This window comes from Doryrhamphus excisus, linkage group LG8 (assembly GCF_037039965.1).
Source record: "Doryrhamphus excisus strain RoL-2023G ecotype Guam linkage group LG8, RoL_Dexc_Guam_v1.1, whole genome shotgun sequence".
Classification (NCBI taxonomy): domain Eukaryota; kingdom Metazoa; phylum Chordata; class Actinopteri; order Syngnathiformes; family Syngnathidae; genus Doryrhamphus; species Doryrhamphus excisus.
Genome location: NC_136364.1, coordinates 1,041,854 through 1,068,781, shown reverse-complemented (window position 1 = coordinate 1,068,781; position 26,928 = coordinate 1,041,854). Strand labels below are relative to the sequence as shown.

Below are 26,928 nucleotides of genomic sequence, written 5' to 3'. Positions count from 1 at the left end.
TCTACTATTCTATATCTATACCTCTGTTACTTCTCCATGAAAGATTATTATTGTTCCAGTCATTCATATCTCACCACTTTGATGCAGAAGAAAATGCTTTATTATAAACAGCAACAAAACCAAAGTGTTGAATAAATAAAGGTAATAAATAGATCGGTTACAGACATGTGTTCCTCACTTTTGGTCAGCATCAGATCAAACGACATGAAATTAATGTTCTTAACTCAAGTCGGCTTTTAATTTGTGACGTTTTTGTTCTTTGTGGATATGTGTATATAAGAAAAGGCGGCGCCGCTGAGCGGGATGGTTTACTTCCTGTGCTCTCCTGAGGAGATGTAGCCCACGGCTCTGTTGATGGTGATGGCTCGAACGTAGAAGCCTCTCATCATCTTGTACATCTCCAGTCTGTTGGTGAAGGTGTTGTCCCCCCATACTGGGGACGTGTCCTCCTTGGAGGCAGAGGAAGAAGTTAGCAAACAACAGAGGTGGAGTTCATGACGATAATGCTGATCAATAAAGCAGTATCTAAGACATATCAAATCCTTTTATTGTCTTCTGAACTGTTTCCCGAGAGGTGTCTTCAAAAAGAATGGTTGTCTTAAATTCAGAGTTGTATAGTATTTAGGTTGTATTATATTTAAGGTTGTTTTATATTTGAGGTCGTCTTACACTCAGATTCAGGATTGTTGCATGTTTAAGGTTGTCTTATATTTAAAGTTGTTTTATGTCTGAGGTCGTTTTACATTCAGATTCAGGATTTTTATATGTTTAGGGTTGTCTTATATTCAAGGTTGTTTTATATTTGAGGTCGTCTTACGTTCAGATTCAAGATTGTTGTATATTTAGGTTGTCTTATATTCAAGGTTGTTTTATATTTGAGCTAGTTTTACATTCAGACTCAAGATTGTTGCCTGTTTAGGTTGTCTTACGTTTAAGGTCTTTCTATATTTGAGGTTGTCTTACATTCAGATTCAGGATTGTCATAAGTTTAGGGTTTATTTAAAGTTGTTTTATATCTGAGGTCATCATATATTCAGATTCAGGGTTGTCTTATATTCAAGGTTGTTTTATATTTGAGGTCGTCTTATATTCAGATTCAAGATTGTTGCATGTTTAGGTTGTCTTATATTTAAGATTGTTTTATATTTGAGCTTGTTTTACATTCAGATTCAAGATTGGTGCATGTTTAGGTTGTCTTATATTTAAGGTCTTTTCATGTTTGAGATTGTCTTACATTCAGATTCAGGGATGTCATATACGTATTTAGGGTTGTCTCTTTAAAGTTGTTTTATATCTAAGGTCATCATACATTCAGATTCAAGATTGTTGCATGTTAAGGGTTGTCTTATATTTAAAGTTGTTTTATATCTGAGGACGTCTTACATTCAAATTCAGAATTTTCACATGTTTAGGGTTGTGTTATATTTATGGTTGTTTTATATTTGAGGTCGTCTTATATTCAAATTCAGAATTTTCACATGTTTAGGGTTGTGTTATATTTATGGTTGTTTTATATTTGAGGTCGTCTTATATTCAGATTCAAGATTGTTGCATGTTTAGGTTGTCTTATATTTAAGGTTGTTTTATATTTGAGCTAGTTTTACACTCAGATTCAGGATTGTTGCATGTTTAGGTTGTCGTATATTTAAAGTTGTTTTATGTCTGAGGTCGTCTTACATTCAGATTCAGGATTTTTATATGTTTAGGGCTGTCTTATATTCAAGGTTGTTTTATATTTGAGCTAGTTTTACATTCAGACTCAAGATTGTTGCATGTTTAGGTTGTCTTACATTTAAGGTCTTTTTATATTTGAGGTTGTTTTACATTCAGATTCAGGGTTGTCATACGTTTAGGGTTGTCTTATATTTATGGTTGTTTTATATTTGAGGTCATCATGTATTCAGATTCAAGATTGTTGCATGTTAAGGGTTGTCTTATATTTATGGTTGTTTTATATTTGAGGTCATCTTACATTCAGATTCAAGATTGTTGCATGTTTAGGTTGTCGTATATTTAAGGTTGTTTTATATTTGAGGTCGTCTTACATTAAGATTCAGGATTGTTGCATGTTGAGGTTGTCTTATATTTAAGGTTGTTTTATATTTGATGTCGTCTTACATTCAGGATTATTTGAGGTCTTACATTCAGATTCAGGATTGTTGTATGATTAGGGCCAGCTTAATTTAGGGTTGTCTTATATTCAGGACTTTTTGATATTTATGGTCATCTTATATTTAGGGCTGTCATCAAGGTTTGTCTTATGTCTGGAGTCGTCATATATTTGGGTCAGTATGGAATAGTAAGGTGGAACTTTTACGAGACTAAAAGAGATCTCTGAAGATGTGAAATACCTTCTCCAAGTCTCCTCCATTGGCCATGAGAGAACAGTTCTGCGTGAAAAACAACAACAAAGGATTTAGCCAGGAGATTTTCCAAGGTCCTTTCCCAAAGGGTCCCAGCTGCACATGGGCAACAAACCTTCTTTAGGTCCTGGATGAGTTCCAGGGTTGGGCGAAGAAGTGCACTTTCCTCTTCAGGGTTTCTGAGTGCAGACTGGAGGTAGGAGCGAATGACGGCATCGTAGTGGAGCACGTCCCTCATGATGTTCCTCAGACACTCACCCTGTCAGCACAACGTGCATTCTGTCATGTCTGCACATCATCTCACAGGACACAACATTAGGTACACCTGCACAATACTGCCATCACATAAATAATACTCTCAGCTTCACTCAACAATATTCTAGTATTATTATCTCTTGATGAAGCTACAAGATGAGATGTGAAATGGTGTACCTAATGAAGTGGCCAGTGGGTGTATGATAACAGCAGAGGATGACATCATCATCACAACAGAAACTTAAGTCATTACCTCATCGAAGGAGGAATTTCTCAGCACCGTGCAGCCTGAATTCTGGAGAGGAAAATAATAACAAAGAAATACTTAAATAATACTTTAATACAAAAATACATTTCAAATAACTATAAAAAGTCCCAAAGGTGCATAACATTGTTATGTAATGCAATAAATATTTAGATATTATTAGTAGTATTTTGTGAAAATGAATAAGTACTTTATTTAAGAAACATTTCACAGAAACACATATGTATAGATTAAAAAAATATATATTATTTTTATGAGACGACTAAAGTATCACCTGTTGCATCTCGGGCACGCATGCGCGTAAGGTGTCGGCTGAACCGCTCATTTTCACCGTTTCCGACGTGACGGCGTAAAACAAAACATCCTTTAAAAAAAAGAAAACACGGCGTTTTATACTCGAATGAGAAGGGGTGTAAAGTCAAAGTAGAATAAATACTTACACTCCTGAGAAGTCCGGTGATGTTGACCAGGAGTCTTTGGAAGAGCACGGAGCAGGCGGCGCACTCATGCGCACTCATGTTGCGCACAGGCAGTGAAGTGGATGTGCGCCACTTCAAGGTGGACGAAAGCAGCAAGAAGCTCATCACGTCTAGAAAGTAGAAAAATCGAATCAAAACGTTTTTCTCGCGTATATTTGTGCCTGTTGTGACTTACAGGAGATAAAGTGCGCCATGTTTGTCGTGTGTGTGTTCTGTCTGTCTTCTCCGTCTTACCTGATGCATTTATATACTGTATCTCCTGTACACTGCAGGGGATATACCATCCTCTCCCTCCTCCGGCGCCATGGAAAGATGTTATTTCCTCTTCAGAAGGCGTAAGAAGGAAGTCACGGTGTTGCATAGTTTGTGACAGGCAGAGAGTAGAAAAGGTTGGTTGCGATGAGATGTGTGGTTGTCATACAATCAACGCAGAGGCGTTTTTGTGGGCCGCTTGGTTTCGCAGAAGTCATACTGGCTCTGTCCACACGGGGGCGCCAAAGAATCTTATTGTGGTTTAATTGTGGCATAATTGTGCTGCGTTTGTGGTTGAACATAGCCTGTTATTTGCCAAAAAATGTGCACATTGAGGCAAATGTCACATATTTACTTTATTTATTTATTTTTTTATGTACATATTTACTTATTCATTGCTTATTATTTATTTATTACTTATTTATATTTACATATTTACTTTTTTTAAGTTAAGCATTATCAAATGTAGCCGTATTGAAATTGTAAATAACAGTCACAATAATATCCTACAAATAACCACATGGTATTCTGTATCCTGTGTGGCTGTAATACAGCAAAAATTCAACTCTGAACCCCGCGACATCACTTCCTGTCCATACGCCATTTTCTCAGAATATATCTACTAGCTGATATGAATGTTAAGTGTGTTATATGTGTAGAAAAAACATATTTAGATGATATAAACAGGTTTTCTATGCCATAGCGTCCATTTATAAAAGAGTTTCCTGTTTCTTTATTTATATTCTTTACTTTGAATTGTATTCTTTTACTTCGTTTGGCTATTTTATTTATTATTATTTGGAGTGGCCATCTAGAAATGAAATTTTATATATACATATATAAATACATACATGCTAAACAGATTTGCGAATTTGTAGTGGAATTTTATATATATGTACATATATATATAAAATTTCATTTCTAGATGGCGTAAATATAAAATTTCATTCCACTCCAAATTCGCAAATCTGTTTAGCATGTAAGGGCATTTAGATCAACAATACTATCTGCCCCAATGGCTGGACGGAACACACACACACACACACACAAAAAAACAGGTTTCCTATGCCATGAATACAAAAATGACGAATGGAACAAATAAACCGCGAAGAACAAGCAATTGTTTTATTTATATATAAAGTGAAATATCATCAGAGGCTTTCAAAAGAATGTGGAATTTTCCTGCTTTTGTTTTGGCCTCATTAAAGAAATCCCTTCATTGGGAGAATGATGTGTTTGTTGTTGTGTGTTGCAGTGAGAAAGAGAGCGAGAGGATGCTGTGAAACTTGAGCAGTTAAGGAGCGAGTTTAAGTCATCAGGAGTTTCCTGGCCTTCAAGCAGTGAAACTTATCATCGGCGTGTATGTAAACATCAGCGGTAAGCCTTGTGGTGACGACGTGTGTATCGTGAAAGAGGAAGCTGGCCTGCAAAAGTCAACATAGCGCACGTCGGTATATGAAACAAAGTTTATTCTTTATTTTACATATCTGTACATAAAACATGTTCTCCCCTCAAATAAAGTTTCTGAATACAGTAGGATGAAAAGGATATTAACACACCGATTTGTTGTCGTCTTCTTCAAATGTGGCCACAAAATCAAGATGAAGAGCAATTGGAGTGAATGTTTTTTTTTTTTGTTTTGTTTTTTTTTTACCAAAAGCTACGACTCCACTACAAGGCAGGCATGTTTCCTTTACACTCTTTTAGCACCTTCAAATAAACATTTGTCAGTTGAAAACTACCATTTGTGCAGAATATGAAATACTTTACAGTCCAACTTAAAATGCTCTGAAGATAATTAGCCATCATCTTTTTAATACAGTGTTGTTTCTTTTTTATTCTTAAGACTGACTTTCTACTAAAGTTTTCACTAGAACTTTACTTTTTTTTCCCCCACAATTTTTTTATTTTTTTTTGCATTTGACAGTAATAATTTAGTGGCGAATGTAGAAAGTTGTAACGTAAAACGAGAGCAAAGCAAGGCCGATCACTGCACAGGAAGCTGGGACAGAATCCATGACAATACACCATCTGTTTCCTTGTTTCCTTTCCTCCTCCCAAGGAAGTTACAGGCAGCGCTCCGTCCGTCCTTGGGATGCAAGCGCGTGAGAGTTGGGGGTTGTGGGCGGAGCAAGGAGAGCAGGAAGGCGTAAAATGGCGTCGGGAGACAAGCGAGCAGATGTGGATGGAGATGGAGGTGTGACGGTTTGGTGAAGGGCTTCATTTGGTTCAGGCGGCAGGGAAGGGAAGATGAGCTGGAGCCAGCAGGGGGGGACATGGCGACCTTCTTATTTGGATAGGGTCCTCTCAGCCAAATGTTTCTGCTGGCTTTCGGCATGCCTGAAAGGAGACACGTGTGATTGCTTTAAACCATTGGGGTCGGAGTTTGGGGTGGGTTTCAAACTGGGATGAGGTTTTCAACTTGAGCGTTTTAAATTTGGGTCAGGGTTTGAGTGCAATTTAGTGCAGGGGTGTCCAAACGGTTTCCAGTGAGGGTCATATTTTTCACTGTTTTTATTTTCTTGAAACAAAAAACTGCACCTCAGTTTTGTCATATCAGTGATTATTAACATCAACTTCACTCTTGTTTTGCCCCCCTCCACAGCCTGATTTTATTTATTTTACAAATATTTTACTTTCTGTTTAATGATAATAAATGTTCTTTTTTTGTGATTTTTTTCTCAAAATATTTTGAATTTATTCTTGCTAAATTACAGCTTTTCCCTCCTATTTTTTTCTGCTGTTCTATTTTTTTTAAACCTTTCCAACCATTCAAACTTTTCTTCTGATAATCACGACTTTATTCCCCCAATAGTTTGACTTCATTGATTTTATTTATTTTGACTTGTAATTTTAGAACTCTTTCAACAACTAAAATTGTCAAAAATTACAACTTTTGTTTTGTCATAATATTGCAAATTTATTCTTGTAAAATTGTGACTTTTTTCTAGTTAAATTATGACAATTTTCTCTTACTATATGGACTTTATTCTTGTGAAATTAATATTTTTTTCCCCAACTATTTAAACTTTCTTCCGGTAAATTTTCTTCACATAATTCTGACTTTATTCCCATTATATTTTCACTTTATCCTTGCAAAATTAGAACTTCCCACAAAAAAGTTTTCCAAAAATGACCCACCCTGCCCTAAAACCCCACACTAACCCAAACACTAACTCCCATAGGGGGGGAAAATGAGATTAGGAGTGACACCATGAAGGTCAGAGGTCATGTTTCTTCTCCTCACCTGGTGAGGTCCTCGATGTCGACCAGCATGGCATCTTGCTCCATGTGGAGTTCATCTCGGACCACCAGCAGCTGGACCAACTCCTCGTTCAGACCTGCATGGCACACATAGAGAATGAGAAGAAATCAGCATATTTATTTTTTAATTCAAAAAAGCATTTATTACATATATCTTTATTATAAAAAGGCCCCATATGTCCTATCCATATTGACATATTTGGTATACATATTCTGTATCAGTGACAAGAACTAATAACACGTTACTAATAACACACCTGACTCGATCGCCTGAACAACAGGCTTTTATTGCAGTTTTCCATGATCTCACAACACAACTCTGGACCCCCGACCTCACTTCCTGTCCTTCAGACGGAACATATTTACAGCAACATGTCTTATATTCTCTTATTACGTCTACTATATTGGGTAATAGGAATGTACAAGTGACTATAGGGGTGTTATTTCATGTCTTGGGGGCTCTAATTGTGTTAATACGCATATTTAGAAGGTGGTAAACAAGTTTTCTATGCTACAACTACAAAAATATTCTATTTCTAAATAAAGATTCCTAAAATTCACTTATCGCCGTAAGGGTCTGAAACTAATTAACTGTGATGATTCCTGACGTAATGATGATTTTATGATAATTTTAGTGATAATTGGTCAAATTCTCTAGTAAAGGTTACACTGCTGCACATACACATAAGGTATGAAATGATGTCATTGATGTCATCACAACAAGAAAATAAAAGAAAAAAGTTCCACTCTGGTTCTTTGGTGTGAAACCACGTGTTGTCATGTAGTGGTCCCTGAGGGACGCCAACAAAGGAGTGAGCTTTGTGTAATTGTGGACTTGTGGGGACTTTTACAGCTGATTTGTGTGATGAAGTGATATTTTTTGATGATTTATTGCATCGTTCAAAGGTCAGCCATGAGTACGGTGACAGTAAACTCTTGTGCTCAAAGATTTCTTCAGTCTTTTACTCTTTTACTGTATGCTGTATATTATATTGTATACGCCGGGTGTTGAACTCACTCTCAATCTGGGAGTGCAGGTCGTTGACGATCACCTGCAGCTGTCCCAGGGTCATGTCCCTCAGGTCGTTGGGCTTCAGGCTTCTTTTCATGAGACATTCACTGATGTGAGGCATGTGTGGAAGCTGAAAGACAAGAAGAAGTGGAACCGTCATCTAGCGTATGCTCTCCAGAAAACATGTCATGGAAAAGCTTGATGTCTAAAGAATATATCCAAATTAAGTAAGGCACTTACTTAATTCTAGAATTCCCTTAAAAAGCCCTTAAAATGCTCCAGAAATAATAATGCATCAAAATCAATTACTGACCTAGTCAAGACAGGATGTGAAGATATTGTATATAAAATGTTACATATTGTTTCTATATATAAATAAAACATAAAATAAAACATTTTTTTCAACGTGTGTGAAAAATTTAGAATCATGAAAAAAATATTATGAAATTATCTGATAAAAAGTGTAAGTGGGAAAAGTGGGAAAAAACATTAATATAGGCCACTTTTACATGGGGGGGGCATTGTGGGATCTAAGGGCAAAAAGGATAAAAGGAATAAAGCAGTGAAAAGAATAAAGTCAAAATATTAAGAGAAGAAAATGATAAAAATGTGTATTAATTTTCATAAAAATGTCATTTTATTAGAATAAAAATAATAAAAAATAATAATAATTAATAAAATAAAAAGCATAATTTTAGTAGTATAAAGCTGAAATATGAAAGAAATATTTTTTTAAGCGGTAATATTAAAAAAAAGCAAAACACAAATACATTTGTAATTTTTGGAAAATTTGTCAAAAAAATACATTTATTTATTTTTTTATTTTATGTTCCAAAAATAAAGTATTATAGTAATAAAATCATAATTTAGATGTAAAAAAAAAAATGTGACCAAAAGAGCAAGAGAGAAGTTGATATTAAGAGCTGTGATGTAGTAGTATTTTCTTGAATTCTATATAACTTCTTACACTTTTTGCTTTGTTGCACCTTTTCATTTTGTGTGGCCTCTGCTGGGAAAGTACTGCTAATATAATGTAATACTACTTGTAATACTACTGCTACTAATGGTTGATATCAAAATTGTTGATGTTGAGCAGAAACTCATTTGATGCTTTTTAGGTGCCATATCAAAAACTTGAATACATACAGTATACTTCAAGTGTAGAGTAAAAGGAATTAACTGGACTGAGCCGCATGACTAACAGACGACGTAATATGACGTCACAGCAACGTGCATATAAACCCAGTGACACTGTCATGTGCCTAACCGAGCACTAGAGGGCAGCAGTGCAAAGCACAACAAAGTAAATGTCTGACACTTTGATATTTAAAACATGTACACATCATCTGCGCTCTATAATATTTCAATTTTAACTTTAAATAATTGTATTTGTAATTTAATTAATATTTTTTAGTTCATAGTTTTTCCTCATACTATTCTGAAAATAAAATCTGTTTGCTTTCATATTGCAACTTTAACTTTAATTAATTTTATTTGTAATGAATTCATTATTTATTTTAATAATTGTGTTTTTCCACTCAAACAACCTTTGTCTTTCATATTTCAGCTTTAAATTCAATGATTTTATTTATGTCATTTTTTATTAATAATTGTCTGGTTTTCCTCATAATATGAAAATAACATCTTTTTCTTTAATATTTCAACTTAAACTAATTTTATTTGTAAACATTTTTTTATTTTTTACTTTAATAATTATATTTTTCCTCACAATATGGTGAAAATAAGATATTTTTCTTTTATATTTCAAAATGCTAAATTTATATATTCATTTATTTAATTTATTTAAAATCTTTAAATTGAATTAAAATATTTTTTGCCCCGTAATAATAGAGAATTATCTGAATATTTCAACTTAATTCTATAGTTTTTGTTTTCTTTCAACATTTGGTATTTTCTTGTTTAATTGTATTTGTAGAACACGGCGTGCACACAAAAATACAGGAGTTACTGAGGACCAAATAAGTAGAGTAGTTACTGAGGAACTAATGAGTAGAGTAGTTACTGAGGAACTAATGAGTAGAGTAGTTACTGAGGAACTAATGAGTAGAGTAGTTACTCAGGAACTAATGAGTAGAGTAGTTACTCAGGAACTAATGAGTAGAGTAGTTACTCAGGAACTAATGAGTAGAGTAGTTACTGAGGAACTAATGAGTAGAGTAGTTACTGAGGAACTAATGAGTAGAGTAGTTACTGAGGGCCAAATGAGTAGAGTAGTTACTGAGGAACTAATGAGTAGAGTAGTTACTGAGGACCAAATGAGTAGAGTAGTTACTGAGGAACTAATGAGTAGAGTAGTTACTGAGGGCCAAATGAGTAGAGTATTTACTGAGGACCAAATGAGTAGAGTAGTTACTGAGGACCAAATGAGTAGAGTAGTTGCTGAGGACCAAATGAGTAGAGTAGTTACTGAGGGACTAATGAGTAGAGTAGTTACTGAGGACCAAATGAGTAGAGTAGTTACTGAGGAACTAATGAGTAGAGTAGTTACTGAGGAACTAATGAGTAGAGTAGTTACTGAGGGCCAAATGAGTAGAGTAGTTACTGAGGAACTAATGAGTAGAGTAGTTACTGAGGACCAAATGAGTAGAGTAGTTACTGAGGAACTAATGAGTAGAGTAGTTACTGAGGGCCAAATGAGTAGAGTATTTACTGAGGACCAAATGAGTAGAGTAGTTACTGAGGACCAAATGAGTAGAGTAGTTACTGAGGAACTAAGGAGTAGAGTAGTTGCTGAGGACCAAATGAGTAGAGTAGTTACTGAGGGACTAATGAGTAGAGTAGTTACTGAGGACCAAATGAGTAGAGTAGTTACTGAGGGACTAATGAGTAGTTACTGAGGAACTAATGCGTAGAGTAGTTACTGAGGACCAAATGAGTATAGTAGTTACTGAGGGACTAATGAGTAGAGTAGTTACTGAGGAACTAATGAGTAGAGTAGTTACTGAGGAACTAATGAGTAGAGTAGTTACTGAGGAACTAATGAGTAGAGTAGTTACTGAAGAACTAATGAGTAGAGTAGTTACTGAGGAACTAATGAGTAGAGTAGTTACTGAGGAACTAATGAGTAGAGTAGTTACTCAGGAACTAATGAGTAGAGTAGTTACTGAGGAACTAATGAGTAGAGTAGTTACTGAGAACTAATGAGTAGAGTAGTTACTGAGGAACTAATGAGTAGAGTAGTTACTGAGGAACTAATGAGTAGAGTAGTTACTGAGGAACTAATGAGTAGAGTAGTTACTGAGGAACTAATGAGTATAGTAGTTACTGAGGAACTAATGAGTAGAGTAGTTACTGAGGAACTAATGAGTAGAGTAGTTACTGAGGAACTAATGAGTAGAGTAGTTACTGAGGAACTAATGAGTAGAGTAGTTACTGAGGAACTACTGAGGAACAAACGAGTAGTAAGTGAGGAACAAATACACAAGGCAAATACATAATTCTAATAATTAATAATAATTAATAATGATACATTGTAGTACATTGTAGTATTGAGGATGCCTTTTGCAGGCGCGGCCTTGATGGGTTTGAATATTCCTTGTGTGTTTTGTCCAGGAAGCGACAGTGATGCTGTCTGACTGCTGAGCACGGCTACATTCCTCAACACAGCCGATGCTTTCCTCCGTATGAATTATGGATGCAGCGGGCCCAGCCTTCCTGCACTTCTGTGAATAAGTAAAGTCTGCAAATCCACGTGGAACTGCCCTGCGTGTGCGTATCGAGCGTGTGTGTGTTTATGTAAGCTCCTGGGGAGGCAGCCAGCCAGAAAAAAAAGGATGAAATAATGATGACTGGTATTGCCGTTTCCTTCCTCTAAACGTGGGCCGGGGAAGGGAGGGGCCCCGTGACATCATCACAACATGACAAACACCACGTAGTAGGTCATCCACTCACCAGATCAACCACCGGCGACTTTTTACGATTCTGTTTCTCCACCTCCACCTGCATCTTGGCCATGGGCTTGGCCATGGCCAGCGCCAGCTTGGCCTCCGCCTGCAGCTTCTTCTGTCGACTCAGGAAGTCCATGTCCTCCAGGGACTCCGAGTCCTCCTCTGTGGTGTCCCTGTCCGAGTAGGACGAACTCTGCTTGGACTGCACGCCGACAGAAACGGGAGCATGTCAAGAAAGAAAGAGACGGGATGTGATCAGCAGGTTGGCGTTGAATGGAATCTAACCAACGGTAATACAGAGTGATGATTCTGTAGTGGCGGAAACGGCCCAGCAGATGGTGCTCTTGACGTTCCTCCATGGGTGCTGCTCATTTGGTGAGCCACAGAGTTTGAATGACACACTATTTAGGGAACGACTGTTTTTATATATAATACAGAGCAGTGATTTAGCTTCCAAATAGTCCATAAACATGTCTCATAATCCTTAGGGCCCAAGAGTCCAAAGTGCGGCTCGGGGGCAATTTGCAGCCCGCGGCCAATCTAACAGAAAGAAAAACTAAAGAAAAAAGCTAAAGAAAAAAACATTAGCAGTAAGTTAACAGAGAATAAAAGAAATCCATAATTTTAGTTAATCTGAAATATTATTTTTTTTAAAACCATAAATAAAGTTGTAAATTGTGGAAAACTACATTGCAGAAAAAGTTACAATATTACAAAAATGAGGTCAAAATATTATAGTCATAATTATACAGAAAAACATTAGCAGTAAGTTAACAGGAGTAAATTTTATGAGAATAAAAAAATCCATAATTTTAGTTAATCTGAAATATTATTTTTTTTCCTATTTTTTTAAAAAACATGAATAAAGTTGTAAATTGTGGAAAACTACGTTGCAGAAAAAGTTACAATATTACAAAAATGAAGTCAAAATATTATAGTCATAATTACACAGAAAAAAACTGCTGTAATTTCACATAAATAAGGTCAAAATATTGAGACAAAAAAACTTGAAATCTAAAGACAAAACTTTTACTTTATGAAAATAAGAAATAATATTTATATTTATATTTAGTAGTAGAAAAGTCAAATATTAAAGAAAGGTGTCTTTTTTATAGTTATAAGTTATAATATTATAAAAACTAAAAAAAACGTGAATAAAGTTATTATTTTTGGAAAATTAGGTTGTGTAAAAAGTCAGAATGTTAGTCAAATTATTATTAGAATAAAGTCATAATCACAAGAACAAAGTTTACAGAGGGAAAGTGAAATAGTTGGAAAATAAAACAGCAAAATGAAAAAAAACCAGATGTACTTTTACAAGTATAAAGTCAAAATATTAATATTAATAAAATATTAAATTGTATATGGGTAAAAAATATTAATAATTTGTTTAAGAATAAACTTGTAATATTATGAGGAAAAATAACCCTAACTCTATTTTAAAAGCATAAAGTTGAAATATGAAAGAAAAAATTACAAGGTTATTTTTTAAAGCAAAAATGAAAATGGGAAAAAATGTCTGGAAAATAGGGTTGGGAAAAGTAAAAATATAGGAATAAAGACATCATTTTACAAAAGTAAAACTTACAAATTATTTCAGAAGAAAGTTGAAATATATTTAATAAAATGAGCAAAGTTGATGCTAAGAATAGGCTTCCAAAATAACAAAGTGGCAAAGATGATTTATTTTCACTATGTGGCTTTGTGGTTTCCAGTCAGACACGGAGAGCTATTTGGTCTATTCTGTTATGTAAATCTCTTTTCCTACATAAAAGTGCCTACCGACATATTGTACAGTGGAAGTAATCATTGTACATTAGCAGCAGAGTCAGGATGAGCATTTCCCTTTCGTTGTGTTAACTGCGTTTCAGGCTGACAGGAGGTTAATGTGGCCAGTCATCCGTGGCCTCGCTGAGCGTATTCCAATTCCTTTCTCATTTGCTGCCCAGGAATCGGTTAACCAAAGACGTCCATATGGCTGCTGAAAGCCACCCGTATTGAATATCCATGCGAGTGTGGTGTCACGGTGGTCGTACCATGGGGGACAGGGGCGTGTCCAGGCTGGTCTCCGTCTTGCTGTCGTCCGCATCGCTGTCCTTGTCGCTGCCGCTGTCGTTGACGAAGCAGATCTGCAGGTTCATGCCGCTCTGCAGCCTGTAGCGGCGACGCACGGAGTATAGAAAAGAAAGAATCCATGATTGCAGAATACACCATGAGCACACACTCAATGAGGTCTTGTTGTTTTTAATCATCTCTCTCGTCTTCGATAGAGGTCGATGCAGCAAGCAGCAGGGAGTCCTGGTCCGATATCGCTGACACCAAGATGGGCTGGCGGATACGACTATAGGAGGGATCAATAATCTCCTTTTTCAGCGCAGTAATTACAAACACATCTGATTAATCACACACTAATGATTAAAATAGGACCCTGGATGTTGACCAGTCTGGTTCCAAAAGTGACAAAAAATGTAGTGATTTAAATACGGTGGAACCTCAGTTAGCATCAGATGCTAACCCAATCCATTTACAACTATAGTCTTATGTGAAGCATCAATTCAAAATGCATATAAATACACATGAATGATGGATGAAAGGGAGAAATGAACATTTAAAGAACATTTATTATGCTCATTTTTGGCTATTGTATGCATTTGTGGTCTCCTACAGACTAGCTAAACAACTAGAACCCGCACAGTCATGACTCAACATGTCTTCCAAAGGATGCTAAACCCATTACACAGCAACGGTATACCTAATAAACATACAAACATGTACCAATATGTGCAACCCAGAGGGAGGCTGACGTCATTGCAGCGCCCCAGCAGGCATAAATGAAGATGAATAGCAGTAGGTGTGTCCAATTACATGCATTCTTACCTGCCTCTTTTTTAAAAAAAACGCACAGAAAAGACAAAGATGTGTTTTCATGTGTAAGGATTGTAGATGATGTGCAAAATAAAAGTTCAAGTACATTTTTATTCAGTGAATGTCAAAAATGAGGTGAAGACTGAAGATGCTTTCAAAATAATGACTTTTCATATTTTGACAAAACGTTTCAAGTCTTTCATATGAAAAATGCTTTTGTCCGTGAATATTGCAGCTTCTTATTGCCTTTTTTCTTTACTTTCTTTCATAATTCCCAGTGAAGAAGATGTGACGTTACCTTGACGACAGACTGGGTTTGCCACTCTTGCTGCAACTGGTGTAGATGCCCGGTCCATCGTCAAAGAAACTGCCCAGGGCCAACTTCTGCCTGATGGACTCCCTCTCATTCTTTTGGGCCTGAAATAGAAGAGAAAACAAGACATCTTGTTAGAAGTTCTTCTTCTCCAGGTTGTCATGGCAGCTTTATTTTTAGGCCGTGACACCATTTCCCCCTTCCATGAGTGCCTGGCGGCTGGTGTATTATTAGCAGACGCTTCATTTGCAGCGAGAGGCTGCGTGTCATCTTAACAAGCCGTGATACAAAGTGTGGAGTCAGCGGCACCACCAAAAAACCTGTGAACATTACTAAAAGAACTTTAAAGGAAGACACTACACGTGTGCACAGGTAGAGGGCGCTGTTGCTTCATAGAAAAAAAAACATCCATTCAAATGGAATACAGTCACTGTACTGTACCTTCACATAAGCTTCGTTTAGGAATTTGAAACTTCAGCAATGTTTAATAAAGCGGCGGGGGGGGGGGTTGAGGAGAAATAATGCCATTTTAGTAGCTTGGAGTTGGGATATTAAAGAACTAAAATTATTATGAGAAACAAAACAATGAATACATTTGGTAAATTAGTTAGCAGAAAAAGATATTGTGATAAAAAGTCCAATAAAGTCCAAATATTATGGGAACAAAATCATAATATTACGAGAAAAAAATGTATGAAAATTATTTCAGAAGAAAGTTGAAATTAGGGATGTTAATTGTTAAAGTGTGTTAATATAATCATATAATATGTTAAAAGTTTTATTTAATTAATTTAATAAAGTTAATTAAGGATTAATTAATTTAATCAGTTTTCCAATGAATTAATCATAATTTATTAATTACCATTTATTTTTTATTATTTTTGATTTTATTTATATTTTGTATTTTATGAATTAAGAGATAAATAAATGATATATACAGTATTTCTATGCGTTACTTACTATTTCATTTTCCAATCATGTTTCCATTTTGCCTCTACTGTATGTATTTCCCACAGATTGCAAAATGGCGATAAAGCTGATAAACTATCCAAACATTCAACCGGGATTCTTCTTCCTTCCCGCTCCCATTTCTTGCCTATCTCCATTCCCCACATTCCCACATGCTCCTTATCTGCTTCATTCAGCCTCACAGGTGCTCCTTCCAGGCGTCTCCACTCGTCTCCATCTGCCTCGGGGCCTTGACAATTCCTCCAAGCTGTCCTCTCTCATCGCTTCATTCCACCCCACCCCCACCTGCACCTTTCTATCCCACTTCTTTTCTGCAAAACTGGACAAATGAACAAGAGCCCTCCCACGTGGCCACCAGATGGCAATAAAGTGCAGTGGGACTCAAACCCGCACACCAAAATACACCCTGTCATGTTTTATTTAATTGTTCCAAACTCATAAAGCAGCATTACTGACACCTAGTGACCAATGTAGAATACTACAGTCACAATTGGAATGCGTCTTATATTTTGACACTTTTATGCTTGAAAATGCTTACCAATACGTTCAATTAGCTTAAATGTATCAATATTGGCCTAATAATAGGCCAGACTCAACCACCAAACAGAATGATTTATCAATGGATGGCACCCTTAAATACAACATGACACGGAAGCCCACCCCCCCAAAAGCAGAACGAGACTGAGGTGAACATGTCTACACATCCCACCTGCCACATAAAAGCACTTCCTGTCTTTGTCTCCACAATGAGTGTCCCACCAAGCGTCGTTATCGCGCCTGGGTGGGCTGCGTGAGGGCAAACAGACACCATGGCGCCCCCACCATAGAGTATTTACAAAGGTGAGGAATACGACACAGCAATTAGGAAGTCAAGACGTGAACCCCTGCTTGCTTTTTCTTTCCAGTCCATCGTGTACAGCAGGGGTGTCAAACTTTGTCCCCTGGGGGCCACATCTTGAACAATGAAAGGATGCAACACATGGAGCTCCATAGAGAAGCTCGCTAAGAAGCTCCATAGAGTATCTACAGTATGTTGATGCATCTCAATTTTCTTTAATATGCCAACTCTATGCTACTAAAATGATTATTTACTTTGGACCGCTTAGATACCCTAAAGCATACCCCATACCTTCCCTCTCTCTCGGTCTCCTCAATTGGACGCTTTACCGCCAGTCCTCCCACTTCCCAGCTCTGGTGGGGAGATTTGCAGCAATGCTCTACAGGCCTCTCCAAAGGCAAATTGTCTTGGAGTGGCTCCCTTTGCGATGGATGATGAGATGGAAAATTGCGGGAGCCGTGGAATTAACATTTCAATGCGGGCGGGAGGCGAAGGGAGGATAATAGTGACGGCCTAACGACCTCCTTCATCCTGAGCGTCCCAAATTAGATCGGAGGAACAAAATCAAGCTAATGTGTGTTTTCCACAAATTGAGCAAAAAAAAAAAACAATAAAAAAAAACTCATTGATGAAGGTAATCCCTCCTCGGGGCTGCAGTGGAACCTTTCATTTTGATGACAGCCCACTCCTTTGAGCCCCTTCAATTTCCACATTAGTGCAGGGAGATGTATTTAATCATCTGTGCTGACAAAAAGCATCCATCTTCTCCCTTCTCCACATTGCCAGCTCTTACAGCCTGCGATTGTTTCATGCTTACCATGAATGTGGACGTTTGTCTCGCTTGCCTACCTCTGGGCTTACTGCTTTTCTTCAGTGGAAGGCCCCAGCAACAATATGCAGAAAAAACTTGCATATTATTAGTATTGTTTCTCATAATCTATATTTTTAAACAACAAATACATCAGTAATTGTCTGGTAAATTAGGGTGTGGAAAAATGTATGTTAATTAATAAAGTAAACATTTCTTAAGATAAAATTTGAAATATTTGGAAAAAAATGACTAAATAAAGTTGGTTGGAAGAAGTTATTATAAGGGAATAAAGTGAACATTTTACTAGTCTAAAGTCATAATATTATGGAAAAAATTAATAACACTGTCTAAGAAAAACATTGAAATAAAATATTTACTAGAACATAAAAAACAGCACAAAACTGCTGTAATTTTCGGAATTAAAAAAAAAAAATTAACCTGAAAAAGTCCACATTTTACAACAGTCACTTAGTAATATTATGAGAAAAACTTATAAAAAACTTATAAAAAATTAAAGCTTGCAGAAAGTTATATTAGGAGAATAAAGTAAACATTTCTTAAGATTATTTAAGAATACATTTGAAATATTTGGACAATTAACTATGAACAAGAACAATAAAAAAATACAGAGGAGACTAAATCCAAATATTAAGAGAAATAGGCACATTCTGGTGAAAAAGAATTTCAGTAGAAACTGTGGCACTCTAGAAATGCTAGAATAACTTCATATTTCATATGCTACTAAATGATAATACTACGTTATTCTCATTAACGACTGTTGGTTGCTGTTTTATGGTTCATTCATTCGTTCATTTTCTACCGCTTTTCCTCACGAGGGTCGCGGGGGGTGCTGGAGCCTATCCCAGCTGTCTTTGGTACACCCTGGACTGGTGGCCAGCCAATCACAGGGCACATATAGACAAACAACCATTCACACTCACATTCATACCTATGGACAATTTGGAGTGGCTAATTAACCTAGCATGTTTTTGGAATGTGGGAGGAAACCGGAGTACCTGGAGAAAACCCACGCATGCACGGGGAGAACATGCAAACTCCACACAGAGATGGGTGGAATTGAACCCTGGTCTCCTAGTTGTGAGGTCTGCGCGCTAACCACTCGAGCGCTGTGCCGCCTTGTTTTATGGTTTTCTTCCAATAAAAAACAAAAATAAAAAAAAGCCATTGGCCACTCTGATATTTTTTCCAGAGTGGAGGGTGCGCTGCCGCTGCGCCTCACAGCTAGACAAACGCATACAAGGTCGGAGTGTGTTTTGACTCTCTCGCAGATGTTGTCACGCGCTTCCACCCGTCCATATTTGGGAGTATCCCAATCCCAAATCCTTCTTAGTATGCCAGGGAGAGCTTGTCTTTCCTGTCTGTCTACGGAAGCCTGCAGCATTCCATCCCTGATAAGGCACCTGACCTTTCACCCTTTGGACAGTTCAGTCGCAGGTCAATGCAAGGCTGCTCCTGTCACTCATTCTGTGTGTGTGTGTGTGTGTGTGTGAGGTGGGGGAGGGGGAGCGAAGAGAGGAATAGCGGCAGGATGACAAAGGCAGGTCAAAGAGGGTTCCTCCGGTGACACTTCAGCTTCTACTCTGGAAGCGAGTCACATGGGTTTACAACCTGCTCTGTCATAGCGCTAAAAAGCTAGCGTGTATACCCAAAATAACCATAAACATGCCGCGTGTACGTGCTCTGGAGGAACTTCAGGTGGAAAATACTGGAAGTGTTATCTCTACAGTGGAGTGAACCTTCTGTTACCGTCCACACGTGCATGCCAAACCAAACCTCCATTGCTTTGAACTGTAGAGTAGAGATTATAAGGAAAGGATTTATTTATTTATGGGCTGTCATAACTGCACATTTGTCTACTTTAGTACTCGTCAATGCATGACTTGGATAACTCTGCCATAATATGTCCATGAAAGAAGTCTCAATGCTACAGTATATGAAAGATGAAGGCAGGGGTGGCTATTGTTTATTAGCACTCGGCGGGTTTAAGAATACATTTTAACTAGAAAATCAACATCAACAAATCAACTATGGAAATCCATATATGCCATAATCCAGAAGATGACAAGATCTAATCTAACAAGAAAAAGTAGTCATTTTATGACAATAACTTTGTAATATTATGGTGAAAAATACCATTAAGTCGCATGTAGTTAAAATATTAAAGAATAGAAAAACAAAAAAGACTAAATTTAGAAAAACAAATAAATAAAGTTATCATTTTAGGGAAAATTTGGTTGCAAAAAAATTCACATTATGAGAATAAAGTTAAACTATAATGGGAATAACATTAATTTTTTTAAAATAAATTAAAAATAACAGCAGAACATTTATGAGTATAAAGTCCAAATATTAAGGAAAAAAGGCATATTCTAAAGACAATAAAGTTGTAATTTTTGTGCTCTTAATATTATGAGGAAAATTTTTATAGCATTGACTTTACATATTCAAGAACAAATGGGAAAAGTTATCTTATATAATATGAAAAAATGAAGATAATTTAATTTAGTTGAAATAGTTGAAAAAATAAATAAAAAATAACAGTAGTAAATGGAAAAAAGCTGTAATTTTGCAAGAATAAAGTCAAAAGCCAGCAAAAATGTGGACAAATGTAGCAAAAAGGTCAAACGTAAATGTTGATACTAGTAATCAAAAAAGCTTTGTCTAGTTTAAATGTAAATAAAGTTTATTTTGTGGTCACTATGTGGCCCCCAGTGGAAACAGTTTGGTTTAGTCCACCCCAGCATTGGTTTACCTCCTTGTAGTCGTCACTCAGACAGAGACAGGACGCATGCCTGATGACATCATCCACGCCATGGCTTCCATCTGTGCTATCCGGCGACTCCCTCATCGCTCCTACCACGTTCCTCTCTCTCTCTCTCTCTTTCTACCGTGGCGAGCGTGGCGTCAGGCTCGGGTCCCCTCCCAGCTGACTCATCTCAGCCATGATCTAACATGAAAATCCCAAAAACTGCTCCTCCAACTGCTGGATCCTACCGGTCTTCCTCTTGCCCTGAGTGGAATGGATGCTGTCAGAGGTAAGACCCTGTAGACCCTCCCAGCCTTGCACCCTGTGCTCAGGACGGCCTCTCACGGAGAAAAACCTCCCTCTGTGTGTTTTTTTTTTTTTTTTTACTCCTTTTAAGCACTGACTTGTGGGCAGCAGCTGCTTGCAGACACATTGGAAGGAATGGACCAACCACATGGAAAGGGGGTGTCTTATACACTACGTGTTACTTTCAGTATGTACAGACTTTGCTTGTTCTACTGACGTACGATCCAAAGTACTAACAACAATTCTAAAGCAAAGGTTTTACTGTCAGGGCCACAGAGAGAAAAGTGAAAGGACGTAACTTTGCCACTTTGATATTTTGCTTTGTCATATTTGGAGGTGAAACATCCTATTGTTAATATCGACTTTGCTCTTTTACTAAATTTTTGCCCATTTTTGCTGTTCCCCCCCTGAAAAAAAAATCAAAATTTGTAATAACTAATATTATGACTTTATTCCCATAATATTAGCTAATATTGACTTGATCCACAATAGGAATCACAAAATTACTTTTTTATTTTGTTTCTTATGATATTAGAACTTAAAATATATATTTTTCTTAATGTTACAACTCTATTCTACTAAAATTTGGTTATTTTTCATCATAATATTATGAGTTTATCATAAAGAAAATCTCTTATTTTGTCATTTTTTATGTTGTTTCGTAAATTTTGTAACTCTTCCAACTTCCTTGTAAATTTTCTTCTCGTAATTATGACTTTATTCCGATATTATGACTCATAATATTAGTAGTACTGCTACTTTTAATTTTTAGGATTATTACTTTATTCACTTTCCTTTCACTTTTTCACTTCTTTCCTATTTTAACTTCACGCTACTAAAATGATGTTATTATTCCTCATAATATTATGACTTTATGCTCCTAAAATCATTTTTTTTGTGTTAGGTTGCAACTTTTTTATTGACTTACTTTTCGGAAAACTGATTTTTGAATATTTTTTGCCGGTTTTTTTTTTCTTTTTTTTACTTTTCTTGTTAGATTATATTTTTAGGACCAATAAAAAAGAACTCTGTGGCCACAAATGGCACCCAGGCCACAATTTGGACCCCCTGTTGTAGAAACTTCACAACCATTTATGATAATATTGTACAGTATATACTTAAACCTTATGTATAAGTCTTAAAATGATAGTAAATCCCAAATAAATTCAAATTGTGTCCTGAATTGTTATTTTTGGACTCCCTGCTGAATTGTGTTGTATTACCAACCAAAGGACCAACATTGATTGGCTGCCTTCTAATACTGGGATAGAAATGGTGCCCTGGGTGGACCCCACAGTGGACCCCACAGACAGGTCCTCCGAGGACCCTAATTGAGCAGTACTCTGTCCCACACAGCGGGTCGCCATACAGACACAGTCCGAGGTTCCCGTCTGTGACTTATGCTTTCAAACGGAGGCCGTCTGTGTTATGATCTCATCGCTGCGAGACATTATCGACCCGTGACTCACGTATTTGTCATGGCCGCTCAGACGGAAAATTAGAAACACATATGGCCCCGGAATCATATCGCAGAAAAAAAAACATCCAACAGAACTTGAAACAAACATCCAAACCACTGACTGGTTTCCATGCGTACCAAACAAGTCTACCATTTTAAAAATAGCATCAGCTGAACCAATTACTGTGTGAACGCAATAAACCATGGAATACATTCAATGGTTATTTTCTCAGCACCCTAAATAACATATTCATATTGCTTGCCTTTGTGCAAAATCAAATCCAATCATCAGGCCGTAGGGAACCACTAGCGATGTTAATCGGAACTAAACTCAAATAAAATGATCACAGGTGTGACAGTGAAGGGGGCGTTGTGACTCCAAAGTAAAACATGGTAAAATACATGTGAAGCAATGTAAACTATGCTAAAATCAAATCATCACAGGGGATTGAGGAGCAGTTGCTGTGACGTTGTCCTTTGTCACGAAATACATGCTAACAAAGTTCATAAAGGGATTCATATGTTCGGTGCATCCTAGCTATCATGTTGGATGAATCACTAGGACCAGTTACTATTTATCACTGCAATAATCCCTCATTTATTACAATTTATTATTATTTAGAGCATAGGAAACCCGTTTAATACATTTTTTAACATGATTAGAGCTCTATAGACACAAAATAACACCCCTATAGTCACCTCTACACTCCGATTACCCAATATGGTAGATAATAAGAAGAGAAAATAAGGCATTAAGACATAAATAAAACAGTTGATGTGCATGTGCTATAAATATAGAAATGTCTTCCCTCGGGGAACAGAGTGAGTGACGGACAGGAAGTGATGTCGGGGGTTCAGAGTTGAGTTTCAGTGTGCCGTGACTTACGACCCGTGTCGTTAGGGGTTTTGTATTGTGCTTGTTGTGCCGATCAAGTCTGGTGCTTGTGTGTCTCACCCAACATTACAGTAATATTACTGACACCTAGTGACCAGTGTACAATACTACGTATCTTCAACGTCTTTTACATGCCTTATATTTGTATCAGCGGTATCAGATAAAAAGTTGAACAGTCATGTGAGGACAAGGCAGTACAAGGGAACAACAAGTAACGCACACGAGAACACGACGCTCGCACGGACCCCAAGAAGGGGGCCAGACAAAAAATAATGAAATATTCATCCAGTCGGGGAATTCAGTGTCAAATCTCCAAGCTAACACACTCACAAAGCACAAAACATGGAGAAAAGGAAGTGTGTTTGATTCAGTGTGCATCCCTGAGGATTATGGGTAAAGTACACAGGGCTGTCTCGCTGTGCTTGCCATGCTGGACTGCACACACACACACACACACACACACACACACACACACAATAAAAGCGCTGTTATGGAGTGGATGTGAAGGGTGGGGCAGCTTCATTACCGAGGCTGACTTCACGCTTGAGGTGAACGCTCGTTACGATGGCCGCCACGGGCCCATCAGATGAAGGGCAGCGGTTGGGGTTGTTCACAGTTGAGGTGGTTAAATGTGTCAGAGAGGGGGGAGAGGATGGCGTGACTGTCAGGTGAGGGTGAGGAGGTGCGGGGGGGTGCCTTGCGGGGCGAGCGAGACATAAACACGCAGATATAAAGGCTTTTTGTTCCAAGTGAACAGAGGGTGGCTGTGGGACGGAGGGTTCCTGGCACCTTCTGAGGGCCTGGCATGCACTGCTATGTGCCCTCGGTGTGTGTGTGTGTGTGTGTGTGTGTGCATATGCTTGCTGCTGACGCACCGCCTCCCTGCTTGTTTGTGAGTATGCAAATGTTTCCTTGACATTTACTGACACATCTAAAAGCTCCATGCTCACATGGCAGAAAGCGAGAGAACCAGAAGTGGGTCTGCTGCCATAGCAACGTGGAGAGAACGTCTCCATGGCGATGTTTTGTGTGCCAAACAAATTGGGCGGCAAGAGGAGCACGGGGCTGGCCCATCAGGAGGTCCCTTAACTTTTTTTTTACTCATTATTAAGTCCCTTTCAGCTTATCACCACCACGCTGCACCCACATAGATCATTTTTATTCAACTAATTTCATCCATTCTGACCCTCACCCCAGGCCCCAGGAGGGTCCCAGGGGGGCCTTGGGATGCTGACATTACTCTTACAGCCTGATAAATCTCCCCATCACCTCGCGGTCTGATTGGCCCGCTGCTGCTGACAGTAAAGACAGCTCCATCAGAGTTATAGATGATAGCTGGAGACCAAACAACAACAAAAAGATGGATTGCAACCTCGGCCCTCTGCAGTAAACAACTGTGTGGATTTCACTCATTTAAGCACTTAAATAGATTACAAAAAAAAACATGACTGTGCACCAATCACTTCAATCAATAATCAATAATGTTTTAGTCTATGGACTGCTTGTTAAATACTGTGACTGAAGTACTTTGTGTTTCTCAAATAACAGCATTAAAGTAGCATTCTACACCCGTCTCTCGGTGTCACTGATATTGTTACATGGATGAAACAACAGCCACCACAGGAAGTACGCTGTCAATGCTAATTTACGAGTCTATTCGTTCATTTTCTACCGCTTCCAGAGCCTATCCCAACTGTCTTCGGATGAGAGGCGGGGTACACCCTGAACTGGTGGCCAACCAATCACAGAGCACATATAGACAAACAACCATTCACACTCACAATTTGGAGTCGCCAATTAACCTAGCATGTTTTTGGAATATGGGAGGAAACCGGAGTACCCGGAGAAAACCCACGCATGCACGGGGAGAAAATGGAACTCCACACAGAGATGGCTGACGGTGGAATCGAACTCGGGTCTCCTAACCACTTGACCACCGTGCAGCCTGTGTGAGTCTAGATATGTCTTATTTATGTTTAAGATTCTTTTACTATGTCTACTATATTGGGTAATATGAGTGTAAAGGTAAATATAGGGGTGCTATTTCACGAGTCACCAAGCCCTCACATTCGTCTAGATGTTGGAGAAAGTCTTTCCAGAAGAGCAGAAGCTCAACACCGAGATTCTTCCATTTGCGTATTGGCTAAGTGTCCCAATGCATCAGTTCACGAGAAGTTCATGCCTTTGTTCTGTGCAACAAACGTGCCAAGGTGCAGCAACCAATGCACCAATGAGTGAACTCAATGCCTGAGACCAGGAAAACAGACACGCATGACGAACATGGCGATATATTGAACCTGGCAAAATGATCCAGGTCATTCGTTAGTTCCTATACATACATGTCACGTTTTAATCTCGCAAGATCTTGTGACACCCCTACTATACATCCAACATTGTGTACCTCCCCCCCCGTGTGTGTGTGAGGGGCGCTGTCTCTGCTGGTTGCCAGGTTACTGCTGTAATGGAGGGGCCTCCAGAGAGGCGCCGTTATCCGAGGCTGAATCCTGTTCCGCTTTCATTCTTCCGTGAATTAATGCCGCAACTTCTATCCTGTTTCCAGTCCCCCCCCCCCCATCTTTCTGAATCTCCGACCGCTGCATTTCTCCTAGGATGTGTGATCTATACAAGAGCAGGCATGTCTGAATGAGTGCTGTCGATACTTCCCTTGTTACTGTTTAATCTTCGCCTCTCAGCCTCCTTCTCCACTTTGGCCCTCGGCATCCCTTCTCTCCCCTTATCTTCAGCGCTGTCCCGATATCGTTCTGTCGCTCTGTCTCCTTTTTTATCTACCGCCAAACATGGGAGGAAATCCTTATCCTGTTACACAAGCGTGCCCCCCCCACCACCAGTCACACAGACCAATAAATCCACCCACTCTTCCGACTGACACGCAAATATGTACAACAGTCACTCAAAATGGAACCAAGTTGAGTCACTAAATAGAGAACTTTGTTACGCAAAAGGCAGCATTTGGTCATCATGTTGACATTTCTGAATCTGAATCAGAGGTTGGTGTTTTTTACTGCAAAAGATGATCTAGAACATACAAACGCTCACTTGATTTTTGACTAAAATCAGAGATCTATTCCTTAAAGTAACATGGTGTTTTAGCAAGATTTTTGGCAAGTAATCCCTCATTTATGGCGGTTAATCGTCTCCGGATCTGACCGTGATAAGTGAATTTCCACAAAGTAGGATTCCTTATTCATAAAGCTATTATTTAGAGCATAGGAAACCTGTTTAATACATTTTTTAACATGATTAGAGCTCTATAGACACGAAATAACACCCCTATAGTCACCTCTACAGTCTGATTACCCAATATGGTAGATAATAAGAAGAGAAAATAAGACATAAATAAAACAGTTGATGTGCATGTGCTATAAATATAGAAATGTCTTCCCTCGGGGAACAGAGTGAGTGACGGACAGGAAGTGATGTCGGGGGTTCAGAGTTGAGTTTCAGTGCGCCGTGACTTACGACCCGTGTCGTTAGGGGTTTTGTATTGTGCTTGTTGTGCCGATCAAGTCTGGTGCTTGTGTGTCTCACCCAACATTACAGTAATATGAGTAATCCCTCATTTATGGCGGTTAATCGTCTCCGGATCTGACCATGATAAGTGAATTTCCACAAAGTAGGATTTCTTATTCATAAATAGAATATTTTCATCATTAGAGCATAGCTGCTTACAACCTTCTAAATATGCTTTGTAACATTATCAGAGCCCTCTAGACATGAAATAACAACCCTATAGTTACCTTTACACTCCTGTTATACAACATAGTAGAGGAAAGTAAGAGGAAATAAGACATTTAAGACAAAAATAAAATTGATACACAAAATGAGAGTAGTTAAAGAGAAATGCACCAACCTGACACTAACCACTACTCATTAGTACCTCAGTAAC

The 26,928-nt window shown here is 37.9% G+C and overlaps 2 protein-coding genes across 7 annotated transcripts in view; both read right to left on the bottom strand.

Moving 5' to 3' along the window:
- On the bottom strand, positions 1–5,278 carry il12a (interleukin 12a). Its single transcript, XM_058080217.2, has 7 exons — positions 3,597–5,278; positions 3,324–3,472; positions 3,158–3,247; positions 2,872–2,913; positions 2,479–2,622; positions 2,352–2,390; positions 1–449 (listed from the first exon to the last, which is right to left on the bottom strand). The coding sequence occupies exons 1-7, from the start codon at positions 3,721–3,723 to the stop codon at positions 309–311; spliced, it is 732 nt and encodes a 243-aa protein (XP_057936200.2). The 5' UTR covers positions 3,724–5,278; the 3' UTR covers positions 1–308.
- A 163-nt stretch (positions 5,279–5,441) lies between these two features.
- schip1 (schwannomin interacting protein 1) overlaps positions 5,442–26,928 on the bottom strand; it is a 248,954-nt gene continuing 227,467 nt past the window's right edge. For 5 of the 6 annotated variants that reach the window (XM_058079059.2, XM_058079063.2, XM_058079062.2 and 2 more), the window contains 6 exons: positions 14,962–15,080; positions 13,835–13,952; positions 11,803–12,000; positions 7,897–8,020; positions 6,862–6,955; positions 5,442–5,954 (listed from right to left, as the gene is read on the bottom strand). In XM_058079059.2, the coding sequence (XP_057935042.2) occupies positions 5,903–5,954; positions 6,862–6,955; positions 7,897–8,020; positions 11,803–12,000; positions 13,835–13,952; positions 14,962–15,080 (705 nt within the window). In that variant the 3' untranslated portion in view covers positions 5,442–5,902. Of the gene's footprint in view, positions 5,955–6,861; positions 6,956–7,896; positions 8,021–11,802; positions 12,001–13,834; positions 13,953–14,961; positions 15,081–20,367; positions 20,640–26,928 lie in introns of those variants that run through there. The other variant, XM_078792591.1, reaches the window with a different exon arrangement.